We start from the raw sequence: 14,913 nt of genomic DNA, 5'->3' as shown, positions 1-14,913 counted from the left end.
TACATCGAGTGAACAAATCACCTATTTACATCTTCTCCAGAAATAAATTGTTTGTGAGTGTAAAAGGCATCATTAACTCTCAGATGCAATAATGACAAAGAATGCACAAATTTTGTGTTACTTGTGCAGTTTGAAGAGCTACAATAAATCCATTCATGTTCTTCAAACAACATCACTAGATCTTACACACAGTTTATATTGAACTACCCTGCTAGAGGTTTCATAAAAACTTATTTGTAAATTGAAAAGTGAAAAGGTGATTTCTTCCAAAACACTGCTATTAGTTTTCTGAAAGAAATGAATGGCCAAATATATTGCAGAGCAGTTCAATGAGAAAGAAAAAAACATGCAATAGTGGGAAACAAGCTACTAGACCCATACGGTCTAAACCTGCAATAGTGGGAAACAAGCTACTAGACCCATACGGTCTAAACCTGCAATAGTGGGAAACAAGCTACTAGACCAACACTGTCTTAACATGCACAGTAGGAAATGATAAAGCTTTCCAACAGTCATCATACAAGTCAAGTCCCAGGTTTTGCTTGTTACCTGATAGAATTCCTAACTGTGTACATAAATATAAATATTGTCACAACTTACAATAACTCAAATGGCATTTCCCTTTGGTAATAACAAACTTGTCTTGTTCACAGCTAATTACCAGTAGGTTCTGACTTCATGCTGACATATTTATTGCATCCAAATTGCTGCTGTGCATTTCCCATGCAAATTGAAGTATGTTCAAAATACATAAACTTACTTACACTTTAACATTTTCATAACATACCATTCCCCTTTTACTCTATTAAAGTGAACCATGCCATTATCTGTCAATCAGTTCCAATGAAGACAACGGAGATAACACACCACTACCTAACATATGAATCACACCTCTGTAATAAGCAACCATGATTAATCATTCTGGAGAAAAGGTGTGAGAAAACTGTGTAGTTATTTTTAGCCAATTTACAAGCTTTTGACAGACTGATAAAAACTTAGTAACTGTTGTATTTATTCTCGTCTAACAACAATTCTGTTGTCTGGCACTGCTAGTGATGGTAGCACAGTTAACATTCTTCACAGGGAGGGGAGCTGGAGAATATTCTCACACCAGACTGTATGGTACTGACAGGTAACTGGAATATTTTAGGCATGGCATTGCACTGCCTCCAGGAGGAAAGTTCTACACACATGACTAATCCTGGAGGGTTTTACCCATTCTGTGTAGGCTGCCTTTCTAAAAATGACCAAGTAATCGAGTATCATTTCCACATCAGCCATATGTATGTGTATACTATTATTCTGGTTTCCAGATTTTGTAATTTGAGGACTGCGAGTATTTACTGTGTAGTTTGTAAGTGATATCATGGGAATCTGCAGTGTTCAGACATGATATAAGGACTGACATGCTATATTGGTGTTGGCTTTAAAGCATTTAAGTTATTGGTTAAACACTGCTGATGTTTGAAAAAACGTTTTGCTAACTGAGAAACTCTTCAACTTTGGTCACAATTCTGGATGTAAGAGTTCTTTCCAAACATTTACTACAATATCATGGACACATCACTTGACTGAATGACAATACTCAACAAAACATTTAAACTGGCAGTTTATGAACTGTAGTCAAAACTGTCAAACAAAACATCCAAAAACTTATGTTACAGCTGAAATTTGTTTTAAACTGCAGACATGTATTTAACTTCCCACCAACTTCAAAGAAGTACAGATGCTAATCAAATGTGTTTTCAATTTCACGCTTTGAAGTGTTAGTATTAAGTGGCTTTTCAGTAGAAATTTCTTAACATATGTACAGTCATCCCTCGCCATAAAGCAGGTCTTGGGGTCTATGGACGCCACACGTTATTAGACATTTGTGTTATTCCACAAAAATAACAAAACTTATTTTGTGTATTGTGCCCTTTCAAAACTATAGAATGGCTAGAGGTGAAAAACACTACTTTGTAGTGAGTGTGTTTAGTTTTACGCCACACTCAGCAATATTCAAGCTATATGGCGGTGGTCTGAAAAAGAAAAATCGAGCCTGGACCAGACAATCCAGTGATCAGCAGTATGAGCATCGATCTGCACAATGTGGGAACGGATGAGAACTGTCAACCAAATCAGCAAGCCTGACCACCCAATCCTGTTTGTCGCCTCTTGCGACAAGCCTAATTATCCCTTCACGGGTAACTACTTTGTAAATGAAAATAGATGTATGTACGGGAATCTTGCAATCAAACATCACTAGAATGATAATACAATTGTTGTTCCTGTTGTGATAAGTGTTATTCAACTAAGCCAGAAATAGCAATCAGCTGTGCACCTTAGTTTTTGTCCAATGTGCCAGTGATTCTCGTAAAACAATCAGATATTACAATTCTGAATTTCAATTCCATTATCAGAATTCTAACAGAAATATTATATATTACTATTGTATAAGCATAATAAATGTTTTCTCCAAACATATTTAACATAATTATTAACATATGGTCTGGATACATTTCAGCATGATGTAGTAGACAGTCTGACGAGTCAACGCTGACTTTCGGCGGTATGTGCTACTTTCATTGTAAAATTAAAATGTTGCCAAATTAATTGTCAGATAATTAATTGTCAGATACAGTGTGAATGGGTCCATGATGCCAGTGTTGGAGTCCATGTATTTTGAGGTTGTAATCTGTTCATGCTTGCTGAGAATAATGTGAAATTGGTGCCCAGATAAGCACGAAAAACTGACCCTCATGAATGTAAGCCCAAGTTGTACACGTATGGAATGAGGTGATGCCATTTCACTCATGGTTTCTCTCTTGTTGCTGTAAACAGTTTAAATGGAAGAAAATGGGATTGAATTTAAACAAATAAAATGTGGTTTCTGACATATCTTCTCGAATGGCTGTGTTACTCCAATGTTTCGGTGTTTATCTGATTATTATTGTAAAGGTCACATGCAATGTAAAACAAAACTTTGCAGATTCTGATGCCTTTCTGTATGCACTTACTAGCTGAAAAAAAAAACCAAATGCGATGACTGGGTTCAGTCTCCTGAGTGCTTCGTTTCTAGGGAGGCAAACCCAAATACAAAATACTTCACTTCTGATTTTGCGATTACATACTTATAATTCTGTTCATTTGTTTTTTCTTAATCAGCAATGCATTTTAGATATAAATATGTGGTAGCTGTGTATTAATTATGTTTGATCTTTACATTACACGTGACTTTAAAGCATCTGAAAAATGCACCATTACAAATAGATTATTTACTTGTTTGAGTACACAACCAAGATTAGACTACTGCTCTTGACCTCATACTCTGGGCTGGCATACCGTCTCAAGCTCAACAAACCCATTCAATGTGCATGAGTTATGAGCGCAGTGCAGCATAGCTGTTGTAACCACTCTTTCCACCAGCACTGGGAGAAAATTAGTGAATCGTTTGAACTCTGATTGCATGTGGGTTTTTTTTGTTTTTTTATTCACATTTTCTTTTTCAACTTTATAGTCTGAATTGGCATTTTTGATGATTTGTTTCAGTAAGTGCACACCGAAAGGTATCAGAATCTGCAAAGTTGTGTTTTACGTTGCATGTGACCTTTAAGTTATGCAGGGTTTCTAAATAATAATCAGACGAACAGTGAAACATTGTAGTAACAAGTTGTAGTAAGTTGTGTTTTATGTTGCATGTGACCTTTAAGTTTCATAACAGCACAACACAAATATTATTGATTATTAATATTTGTCTAATAAGTCTAATTATTATACGAATATTTTTTTTCAAATAGTTTGTCCAAAATGAATGACAGTTTTACTCCAGAGCTAAAATCACACTATGAAGAGTGCAGGTTTCATACACTCACAATCTATCATTAGTTCAGCAAGGTTCACACCTAATTTATTCACCAAAGTATCTTTATCACGGACATCCCTCTGAATTCATAGTCCATTTCCTGCAAAATTGTGCCAATGAAACAGCAAATACATTCACGTTCGAAAAAAACAAATTGTCTTTCATAGCATGAAAGATAGTCATTTGTCAATAACAAATCATTACTATATTTTCAGGCATTGAAAATGAAAATGAGAATGAGTAGAAGTTGTTTCAGGAATGACAGAATTGGAATTTAATGGCTGTTGTAACAAGGGTTGATGAAGTGTAGATAGAACAGACCACCATTTGTACTTTGGAAAGCCTTGCAAGTACACTACTGTCTTTCTGTAATAAGAGTCTGTCAAAAGAAATGTTGATATAAGGAGCGTGTCTTTCTTTAGTAGTTATTTAACATAACATACAAAGTGAGTCTATACAACAGTCTCAAAACAATGTTTGGATTGTTGCTATTCATATAATTATAGATGCAGATGATAACATTGACAGCTCAATCCATCTTAACAATACGTAATATGATGAAATTTACAGATGATCTGAAAACCTTTTACGTCATGTTCATGAATACTGCAAGTTGGAAAGGGAAAGGGGTTGACCCTTTTCACACTTTCAAAATGCTACAAATGATCCGCTGTGCTTGTAGGCCTTTCCAAACAAACTGAATGTAACAAGAAAGAGTCCAGCATTTCAACAAAGCAACTTCACACGGGAATATCACCACACCTACAGAAGTCAAGAGGATAGACAATGTTCAATGAGCATCTGCTAAAACCCAATACGATAGTTTTCTTGGAAATCAAGTTTACATCTTTGTGGATGTTGAAGAAATACATGGTAACTGAGCATTCTTTTATTTTGTCCAAGCACTGCCTCTGGAATATTTCGGATATGGACATATGAAAATTTCAGGAAACAGCAGGCATGTGTTATGCAACGGGAGCTGCAGTGCTTCTGAACAACATACATGAAGCAGAAACAGGGATATAAGGTGATTTACCAAGAAGAGGCATGGGTCAATGTATGCCACTTAGGTGGGGACATGTGAAAACCTCTTGTAAACCACCATAACATATACAAATAGACCATACATTTACACCTGACTTGTTATTTCCACAAGTTTCCACACTTATCAGTGACTATCACATGTTGCTAACATGCAAAATGGGAATACCCACATGCTCAAAATATTCACAAGGCTATTCCATCAGTACGTCCATATGTATCCACAAAAATTACTCTGATCAAGAGAGAAAACTGGATACAAGACAAGTACCCAAAATGCATGGTTCCTGGTATATTTTCTACAAATATTGCTTCCAGGCATGTGTACAGGTTTAAAAGTATTTATATGTATAAATGGGTCTATTACCTCTCCTGCATAAAAGACAGTGTATATATGTCTACACAACATAATGCACAAGCAAATGTTATCAGATAGCTTTATTACCAATCAGGGAGACATGTCTGACAGTATTTGATGAAACGCTGATTAAGTTTTTCTAACACAAGTGCTTTGAACAAGAGATTTGGTTGTTAGGCTGCTCAATTCCACCCCAGTTGCTCTCCACAGTGATGCCAATAGGACAATCCCTCTTTCATTGTAAGCAAAGGAATGAATGTAGAGTGTTTGTTGACATTGCAGCTATCTACAGCTTCTGTTGCATCTGGCCATCATCTTAATTCATTTCACTCTGCAGACAGAAGTTGCTGATTAAGCGCACTGAGGAAAGAATCGAGCCGAGTAAATGTGTATTTGGCATTCTAGTGTTCTATCTGGTCTAAATAGAGGAGGTGGATCATGAGTGAGTTGATCGGGTTTGAAGGAAAAACGGCTTCACACTGTGCCGTATAGGAAAATGAACACAAATCTTGTGTGATCAGCTACCATTTTAACCAAAATCTAGTTTTTCTTCACGCCATTGGCTTAAGAGTCAGTTTCTAAAGTTGTAGAGTGAGTGGTCAGATCATCAAACACACTCACTGGTCAGTTTGTGTGTTTCACATTAATTTTCAACTTGCTGTCCTTCCTGAACATCCCCTTCTCAAAACTAACAAAACATGAGATTTTAAATGCATGTGCAAGCAAAATTGGACATCAATTATTGAAAAGCATTGGCAAGCAAAGACAATGATACACAGATACCAGTGACATACTTTCTTGATGGATCTGTCTACACTACATGTGAAAAACACATCTGAACAGGGTTCTATATTCTGCCCCTGTAATAATCTTCTCAGCATCAGAACACCTCAATAGTCTATTGTGTCAACCACAGGAAATCATCTTATCCATACAACAAAATGTAAAAATACATCCGAGGAGAGTACAACGATGTGATAACATGTTTACATGCCTGTGCAGGTAATAAACATTAGAGGCAAATGAGGACACAGGCCATTAAATAAGTTGTAGTACAGTAAGATCAACATTGTAGTAGCGGTATTTTCACACTGTCATACACTGCCACATTGATGTAGGATAAAACACAGAGGGGTTGATGAAGGCTACAACATTGCCAGGGTGATATAGTATACTACCCCTGATATAGTATATATATAACACATTCTGATTGATACAGGCTATAACACAGCCATAGTGATGTGGGATATAACACAACCTGGGTGATATAAGCTACAACATAGTCAGGGTGATGTAGGCTGTAACAGCCATAGTGACGTGGGATATAGTGAGTGAGTGGATTTAGTTTTCCGCTGTAGTCAGCAATATTCCAGCTATATGGCGGTGGTCTGTAAATAATAGAGTCTGGACCAGACAATCCAGTGATCAATAACATGAACATCGATCTGTGCAATTGGGAACCGATGACCAAGTCTGCAAGCCTGACCACCCGATCCCGCTAGTCGCCTTTTACGACAGTCGTTTTCTGCAGGTAATGGTGAAAAATAAATGTGACTCAAAAAGTTATTTCTAAAATTGTTTTGATAATACTAAACTTGAAAACGATTAAAATGCTTCAAACATTTTAATCACCTGTGTATCATTAAAGCACTTATCAGTTGTATCATGAAGCTACTGATATTTTCCCTAGTCACAGTAATAATTAGATTTACTGACAACCTATAGAATAACACAAATCTGTTCTCAATTATGGTAACAATCATTTAATAACAAACTATTTCAATACAACTCTGTTATTTTTAATGGCCATCAATTATACAAGCGAACCAAACACTGACACCGAAATCCCATTAACACGCTGCTCTTTACACATACAAACTACAAGTAAGACACCAACTACAGCATGCTGTTACAACCTTGCATGCCTAATACACTCATCAGCTTGTTAGCCAATATAGCAGCACCTCTTCCTCAAACTGTTCAATTAAATTACAAGCTATTCCCATTACCGATTTCGCCGTTCTCCTTCATACCGCCAAGTGCTCATTAAAAACACAAGCAGCCCTGTCTAACGAACTCCTCATTTGATGTGGCTTCTCTGTGTGTCTTCATAACTCTATGGGATAAAGCCATCAAACCTCATAGTGTGCTTTTCTACGTTCTTTTAAATTCTAATCATATGTGACTCTTCACCTGATGCTGCTAGTTTATGCTGGAGTTATTGCAACAAATGGTTTCTTGGTGGGATGCCAATATCTGCCTTGATCCCTCTCCAGGTATCTTCACTATGGGATCAAAACATGTGATGTGAAATGTGTGTCGACATTTGCTAAGACAGGTTTGTGGTAGAAGGTAAACATATGGAACCTCTACCTGCCCACGTCCATTAGTTCTGTAGTACAAGACTACCTACTCAAGTGTTTGTGGCCACATATCTCAGAGCCTTGACAAAGAGCACTGCACATGGCTTACTGATATGATTAACATGACAATTACTGAAAGGTGCTGTGAATGTGAAAAAATGTGTGACAAGATGAAACCAGAGCAAGAATAAGAATATATAGGCCATGTAAAGAGAACTTCAAGGGTAACAGCCACATAGCATCATGATGACAAAACCATATTGCCTCAGACATGACAGAGATAATACATCACAAAACAATATCCCAATATCATTCCCATACATATTACCATGGCCAATCTACTTAGTAATATCATTATCATGATAAAATGGCGAATTATGTTACACTATCATAAAACCATTGCCATAGCATCCTTAGAGTTTTGAAATAATGCAGAAACATGCATTTTTCACAAATAAAAATCAAGTAACTATTTAGCATACATGTTTTACACAGTGCTAATAATTGAGAAGCACAAAGCTTATAGACATAAATGAATCCACAATTTGGAATCCCTAGTAGTTACACAGGTATATCACGCCTGACAAAACCTGTTCACTTCATATGTTGGTCTCTATAGAGGGAGTTTTTTTTCCAAAATAAACACATCTTGGCTTATGTGACTTTAATGTCCTTGCAAAATGGCATCAATGATGGCAAATGATAAATGATGTCATTTGACCTCATTAGACCTGTTTCCAAGTGGAGTAGGTGCACATGTGCAATACTTGATGCAAGGCCTACTGTTTACATGCCCTGATGTCACCTTGACATAAATGCTCTTTATCTTTGGTGTTGATTAAACTTGGGAATACAAGCACATATATGTACTTACAGTTCAGAATCATTGTTGGGAAGGAAAAAATACCAAAATTAGACTAATTCTTGACACACTGTTGAGTAACTTTAAATGTTATTTATAATCTAGACAATTGAATATTTACTCAGAATTGAACATTTAAAAATCTATTAGTCATCACAGGTATTTGTTTTGATTAACAAATCAGCTCCCCATTTATTGCCCATTAAATAACAAATGGTCTTTGTCATCCATACCAAGTGTCTATGTGAAATCTAGCCAAAACAACTTATGTGCTAAAAAATGCACTGGTCTGAAATGTAAACAAAGAAAAATTAGTATTTACAATATGCATAATTTTCTTTTATTTTGACAGCTTCAACTGACTATGCACCTCATGTTTGATAATTTTAGATATGTAAGGAAAGTGTATCAATGCAAAACTTGGGGAGGACATGCATCAGATATACATTAGGCTTGCCACTTGTATTGTCACCTGTATGAAGGGACAAATCAGCAATCACTCAAACCAACTCAAAACACCTCACAATACAATCTTTGTGTTCTCAGCACCAATCAGTCATGTGACTTATTAGGTGGGGGCATACATCTTGCAAACACTCTGAGGAAGTTAAGCAAATGATGATAGTTCTGCTCTGCCATACCACAGAACCAGTCAAGATATATGTATGTGCACATCACTAAGATGGGAGGGAGACATATCACAGTTTGCATTAAGAATACTGCCAGACAGGCTGTTATCTCACTCCCGTATCACCTCCTCAATATCTGATACTGGCAATCAACGGTACCAAACTGTGACTCACCAGGATTCACTGCTGGGCCATTTTTTCTGCACTTCCTTGTGCATATCTTATCTTTATTTCCCGCAGTTTAAACAACTGATTCATCAGTAGTAAATGATGTTAATCCCTCAGCAGATGGTTGAACTTAAGACAGCTGGATATCAAACAAAACTGATAGTACCAACAGTTGAAACCGCTCAGGTTGCTAATGTTTCTTCTTCTTTCAAATGGGTGCGTATGGTTTTAAGCTGCTTCTAGCAATCGGGGGTTCAAAAATCCCATTGCCCGACACCCAGGGCAAGTCAAGTTTTCATTTCGGGCAATCAAATAATGGTATCCTTCTTGTCCATGGACTCCTAGATAACTTCCACTAATGGTTTCAAATTGCAAATAAACTTGGATTTCGTTCCATATCTGCTCATAATGTAGCTGTTAAATTTCACAATAATAATGAAGTAGAGCTATTGTTCTCTGAAATTTATCACTCTTCAATAAATAGTCCAGTAAACACTGACATCAAACATTGTCTCATAAAATCAGGGCCAGCAGAAAATTAGTCAGGACAAGTTACTTTCTTGAAATCACTTGCCCTGTGGCAAGTGGCTTATAAAAAAATGTTTGAACCCCCGAGCAATATTCCAGCAATAACTCAGCGGCGAACACCAGATATGGGCTTCTCGTATTGCACCAATGTGGAGAATCGAACCCAGGTCTTCGGCACGATAACTGCTAAACCACTAGACTACCCCATCGCCCTTCTTTGAAACACAAATATCAATGATAGATTAAGAGGCAGAACTACACTGAAAACATTTTGTGTGCATCATTTCACGCTCATCAAGATCAAAGTACAGTGTTTCAAATGTGCAGCAAGAAAATGTTGGCAATGTAAACTATTAATATTTTTTTAAGAATAATTTTAAAAAATTAACTCTTTCATCTGCTTTTTACTAAGAACCTAATGGACCCCTTCCCCAACCCTCATCTACCCCACAGATATTAACACAAAGGTGTACATAACACCCATACTTTAACATGGCTCTATGGGGAGATCTCTCTGTGAGATACTTCAGAAACGTTTAGACACACAACCAGTGCTACTCCACGTGCACAAGGCAGTAAGGAGTGGGTCATATAATATTATAATCATATGTTGAATGTTTCATTTAGTAGGCATCATATTACACACACATTGGTTATATTATTATCACAACAGAAGTCTTTCAATTCTCCTGCATGACAAGATTCCAATGTTACACAGGTACTGGTGAGAAAGGCTCAATGGATCCACTAGCGACATCTTAACTTTATTTATGCATTTCTGTACCAATACTTTATTTGAAACCTTTTCTTCACAGATACCTGTCTCAGTATCAGATAGAATGTACCACTATATTGTTCTTCAACGAACAACAATATGGCTGACTCAAGACTGGCATAATGTCAAAACATCCTGTCAATGACAGTTTTTCCCCTAGCTGGAAATACGTTGCACAAATTCCATGAAATGAGTAAACTCCGGCTGTCACCACTAAAAGGAACGACACTGTGCTGGTTCTACAGATTGAACAAATCTAATTTAGTGTTGGGATCCAACACATCTCATCCGTAACACCACTCCTGATTACTTCTGTAAACAAATCCAACTGGACCCCTGTATATCATTTACATCACAAAGTACATGACAACATAGCCTTCAGCCAAGGCTGTACTAAATAATCAGTCCATTTACTTCAAATTTATGTTGAATTCTCTTTACAAAGTAGAGTGCTGTCACAGAAAATATAGAAGCTGAAACATCTGGACCTGCTACCAATTCTCTGACCCTCCACTGTTGTGATTCTTAAAGCCAGACATGATGCCAAATCATCATCTGACGAGGTCTGTCCCTGTTTTATACACGCAATGTCAAAATATCATCTCAAATAGTCATGGACCTATGACAAATACATGGCCACACTCATTATTAACAGGTAACTTATGTTTAATGACAATATCCTTATGAGAAAAGAGAGTGAAGGCTGTACATACCCTTCTGGCAGTTCATTTGGATCATACGGTATCGACGGAGGTATCCCTGTAGCATCTGTGTTCATGGGCCCTGAACCTCCACGGTCCCGCGAGATGAGGCTGATGACAATCTGTCCACGGACAGTCTCACTGTCATCTTGACTCTGCCGCGTCAAGTCCAATCTTTGAACTGAAACATGAACAGCAGGTGTGCTCATACGCCGGCGAAAATGTATAATGGCCATATTCTGGGGCTGTGTAACCGTAATCATTCACTCTAGTTGTAGAAATGTGCTAATTCCATGTGTAAGTGAGAGCATGACAGCAGGTCGGTAGTCAGAACGTTGTTCCGACCAGTGTGCTGGTACAACACAGTGTGATAGTCCTGATGTATGTAACAGTATGTATGTATCTACGCTGTACACAAGCAAGCTGGCTAGCTGCAAGATGAAGAGCTTCCTCAGCTACTGACTAAGGGAGATCACACTGGGAGCTGCATATAGCTACAGATCGCATTACCAACAGCCTGTAAGCTGGAACCAACTACCCCTCTTCTTCGCTATAGCACCCCATCTTTGCCATTAGAGCCAATTATAAACAAATAAGTCAGACAGCTTATGAACAAGGGGGTGATAAGATAATCCAGTCTGCTTTGTTTCAAGTTGAGTCACTGCATGACCATGAGTCTTGATTCATGGTGATTACCCTTGAAGCACTATATTGAGGAGGCACTGTTGGTGTAAGTATTTACCTGTGTGAAGGTTCGAGAAAATTCAGGGTTGTGGCTCATTTAAGCAAATGCTTACCTAAAGGTTACGTTTTCTCTTGCTTGCTTTGTCAAGGTAAAGTTTCAAGCAATGTTTTGCTACATTTTGTCAGGCTGGGCTTAGACCAATGACATTCAAAAACCTACTTGTTAAATATTGCTATTCAAGTTGAGTAAAGACTGATTAGTGAAAGCAGGTATCCTTGTTTTACTGACAATACAAAAAGATCTAATATGGAGAATTACTTATAGCAGTAATAAAATCCTAATGTCATCCAGCTGTCAATTTTTCCAATTTTTTCAGGATAACTTTCCAAATGAATACTTTTACATGGATCTCCTCACTAGTAAATGACTTTACGCTATTTAAATTTCACATTTTATGTCAGGTAAACATTCAGTTCACAAAACTATACAACATAATCTGTATAATATTTATTCAAAATGTGCAAAATAAATTACCCTCAAAGGCAGCAGAGTTTTTGAAGATCCATCACAATGTATTTTAGGGTGAGGCAGACTTTTCCACAGTACGCTGGGAACTTAACATTGATATTCATCACTGTTTTTTTCAGATAAATTACTTTGTTTTTGCCTGTGCCACAAGATTAGCCCATCCCTTGAAAGAGGATCAGGTAATACAATAGACTTGTTTGAATGTATGTGTATATGTCTTTTTCTTTACCTAAATGTGTCCATTGTAATGTATTTGTATTTGTAACACCATGCAGATACAAATTGGTACAGTAATATCAGTCTGAAAAACACAGCCATTGCGTAATTGTGATATGTAATTGTGACCCGTGACAGATGGGTAATGAGTTACTCATCTCAATACCTTGACCTATCTTAATCAAGTGACTAATAGATTATAAAATGTAATATGTAATTCTTTCGCAATCAAAAGGTTGTCAGTGTAGTGTCTTTGATGATTTAGACAAATTACACCAGTTTCTATTGAATACAATATTGAATAAAGTCACTGGAAAGATCAAAATGTTTGCCCAAGAGCTGAAGAATATATTGCCATTTCTTACAAATTTGATGTCAAGGATTAACATAACAGGTATCTACGTAGAGTTATAGTGGGTGGGGTACCCGGATAGCAAATTTTGACCCGTCCTAGCCCTTGTCACTACAGAGTGAGTGAGTGAGTGAGTTTAGTTTTACGCCACACTCAGCAATATTCCAGCTAGAAGGCTGTCTGTAAATAATCGAGTCTGGACCTGACAATCCAGTGATCAACAACATGAACATCAATCTGTGCAATTGGAAACCGATGACATGCGTCAACCAAGTCAGCAAGCCTGATCACCCGGTCCAGTTAGTCGCCTCTTAAGACAAGCATAGTCACCTTACATGGCAAGAATGGATTGCTGAAGGCATATTCTACCCCAGGATCTTCACGGGTCTTGTCACTACAGAACCTACACAGAGGAACATAGTTCACTCAGTCCAACATCAGCTACTAGTTAACAGTCTTAGGTCAGATTTACTACCTTACAAAGTCCAGTTAACAGAACTCTGCCCCCACAGTCTAATGAAAAAGTACAAGACGAGAACTCCATGCCAACTCCACTCATTAAAGACACGCAGCAATATTCAAGCTATATAGCGGTAGTCTGTTAATAATCAAATCTGGACCAGACAACCCAGTGATCAACAACATGAGCACTGATCTGCGCAACTGGGAACTGATGAAGTGTCAACCAAGTCAGCAAACCTTACCACCCGTTCCCTTTAGTCGCCTCTTACAACAAGAAAAGTTGCCTTTTAATGCATGGATGGGTTGCTGAAGGTCTATTCTACCTGGACCTTCACGAGTTGAGTGAATGCAAGATGATCCTAAGCTGCAGACAAGTATCTTTGATGTGTTCACAGGGCATTGAGCTGACTGCATTAATATGTACTCCAGTCTGTAGTACAACTGGTAGACATTTGTTGATTGTGAAGTGGCCATGTTAACTGTGTCACTATCAGTAGGAAGACTGTCAGATGTTGTATTACATGGCCGTCAGCAGTATTCCATCAGCCGGTAAGTAGACCAGTCTACACATGCAAACCTAAGGTTGACAGAAAGGACATCAATCCACGATAGACCACTAGGAACAAAACAATGGCTAGGTGACATTACAAAGTATATCACCATACAACGTCATGATACAATGTGTCTTCAGATTTGTTTATTTACATCAAACCATGAGGAAACTACTTGTTACATCAAAATTCACTGATGCATCATCGACAAACTTTGAACAATACTGTTTATAATTGATTAATTATTGCATATAATCTATTCATATTTTGACACATATCAATTATTTTGAGAAATATATAGAGGATACTGAACAACGCTCCCTGTAATACCACTTTTATCAAATGAGTTAATGATCTGGTATCAAACGAGTGAAAGCGAGTTTGATATTAAACCTCTCACTAGTGTAATAAAAATGACATTTCACGGAAGCGAGTTTAGTATTCTGTTTATTACTCTCCAACAAAAATTGATAGAAATTTCCTGCAGTGTGTGGACTCTCAGCTTTCCATGAATCAAACAAGGTCTAGTACCACTGTGACAGCGGCATTTGCATTGTGATGTCATAACTGTGAAGCGTCATGACATCATGCACCTAGCAGCATTACACTAGTATAATATTCCTGTAGAAATATTAAAGTGCAGTATATTCCACATGTGAGTATTAAGTTAAGTTTCCAGTTTACCATGACGAGAGGGCAGATATTATGAAACAGTGGGCCTATCACATTTGTCTCTTGTAACTTCAGTATACAGAGTAACAAAAATGACTTGACTTGGTGAGCGTGTGTGTGGTTGATGAGTAATCTCTAAAAGATATGACTTTAATTAATGCTAACAGGTACCTGGGAA

General features: G+C 37.4%; 1 protein-coding gene across 1 annotated transcript in view; it reads right to left on the bottom strand.

The window, feature by feature from the left end:
• The window catches only part of LOC137283633 (E3 ubiquitin-protein ligase SMURF2-like), a 61,513-nt gene that overhangs the window by 26,183 nt on the left and 20,417 nt on the right, over positions 1 to 14,913 (bottom strand). Inside the window, exon 5 of the mRNA XM_067815228.1 lies at positions 11,282 to 11,450. Within this exon, the coding sequence (XP_067671329.1) occupies positions 11,282 to 11,450 (169 nt within the window). The remainder of the gene's footprint in view (positions 1 to 11,281; positions 11,451 to 14,913) is intronic.

This window comes from Haliotis asinina, chromosome 5 (assembly GCF_037392515.1).
Source record: "Haliotis asinina isolate JCU_RB_2024 chromosome 5, JCU_Hal_asi_v2, whole genome shotgun sequence".
In the NCBI taxonomy this organism is placed as follows: domain Eukaryota; kingdom Metazoa; phylum Mollusca; class Gastropoda; order Lepetellida; family Haliotidae; genus Haliotis; species Haliotis asinina.
The sequence above is the reverse complement of the archived record's forward strand: the minus strand, read 5'-3'. Positions and strand labels throughout refer to the sequence as shown.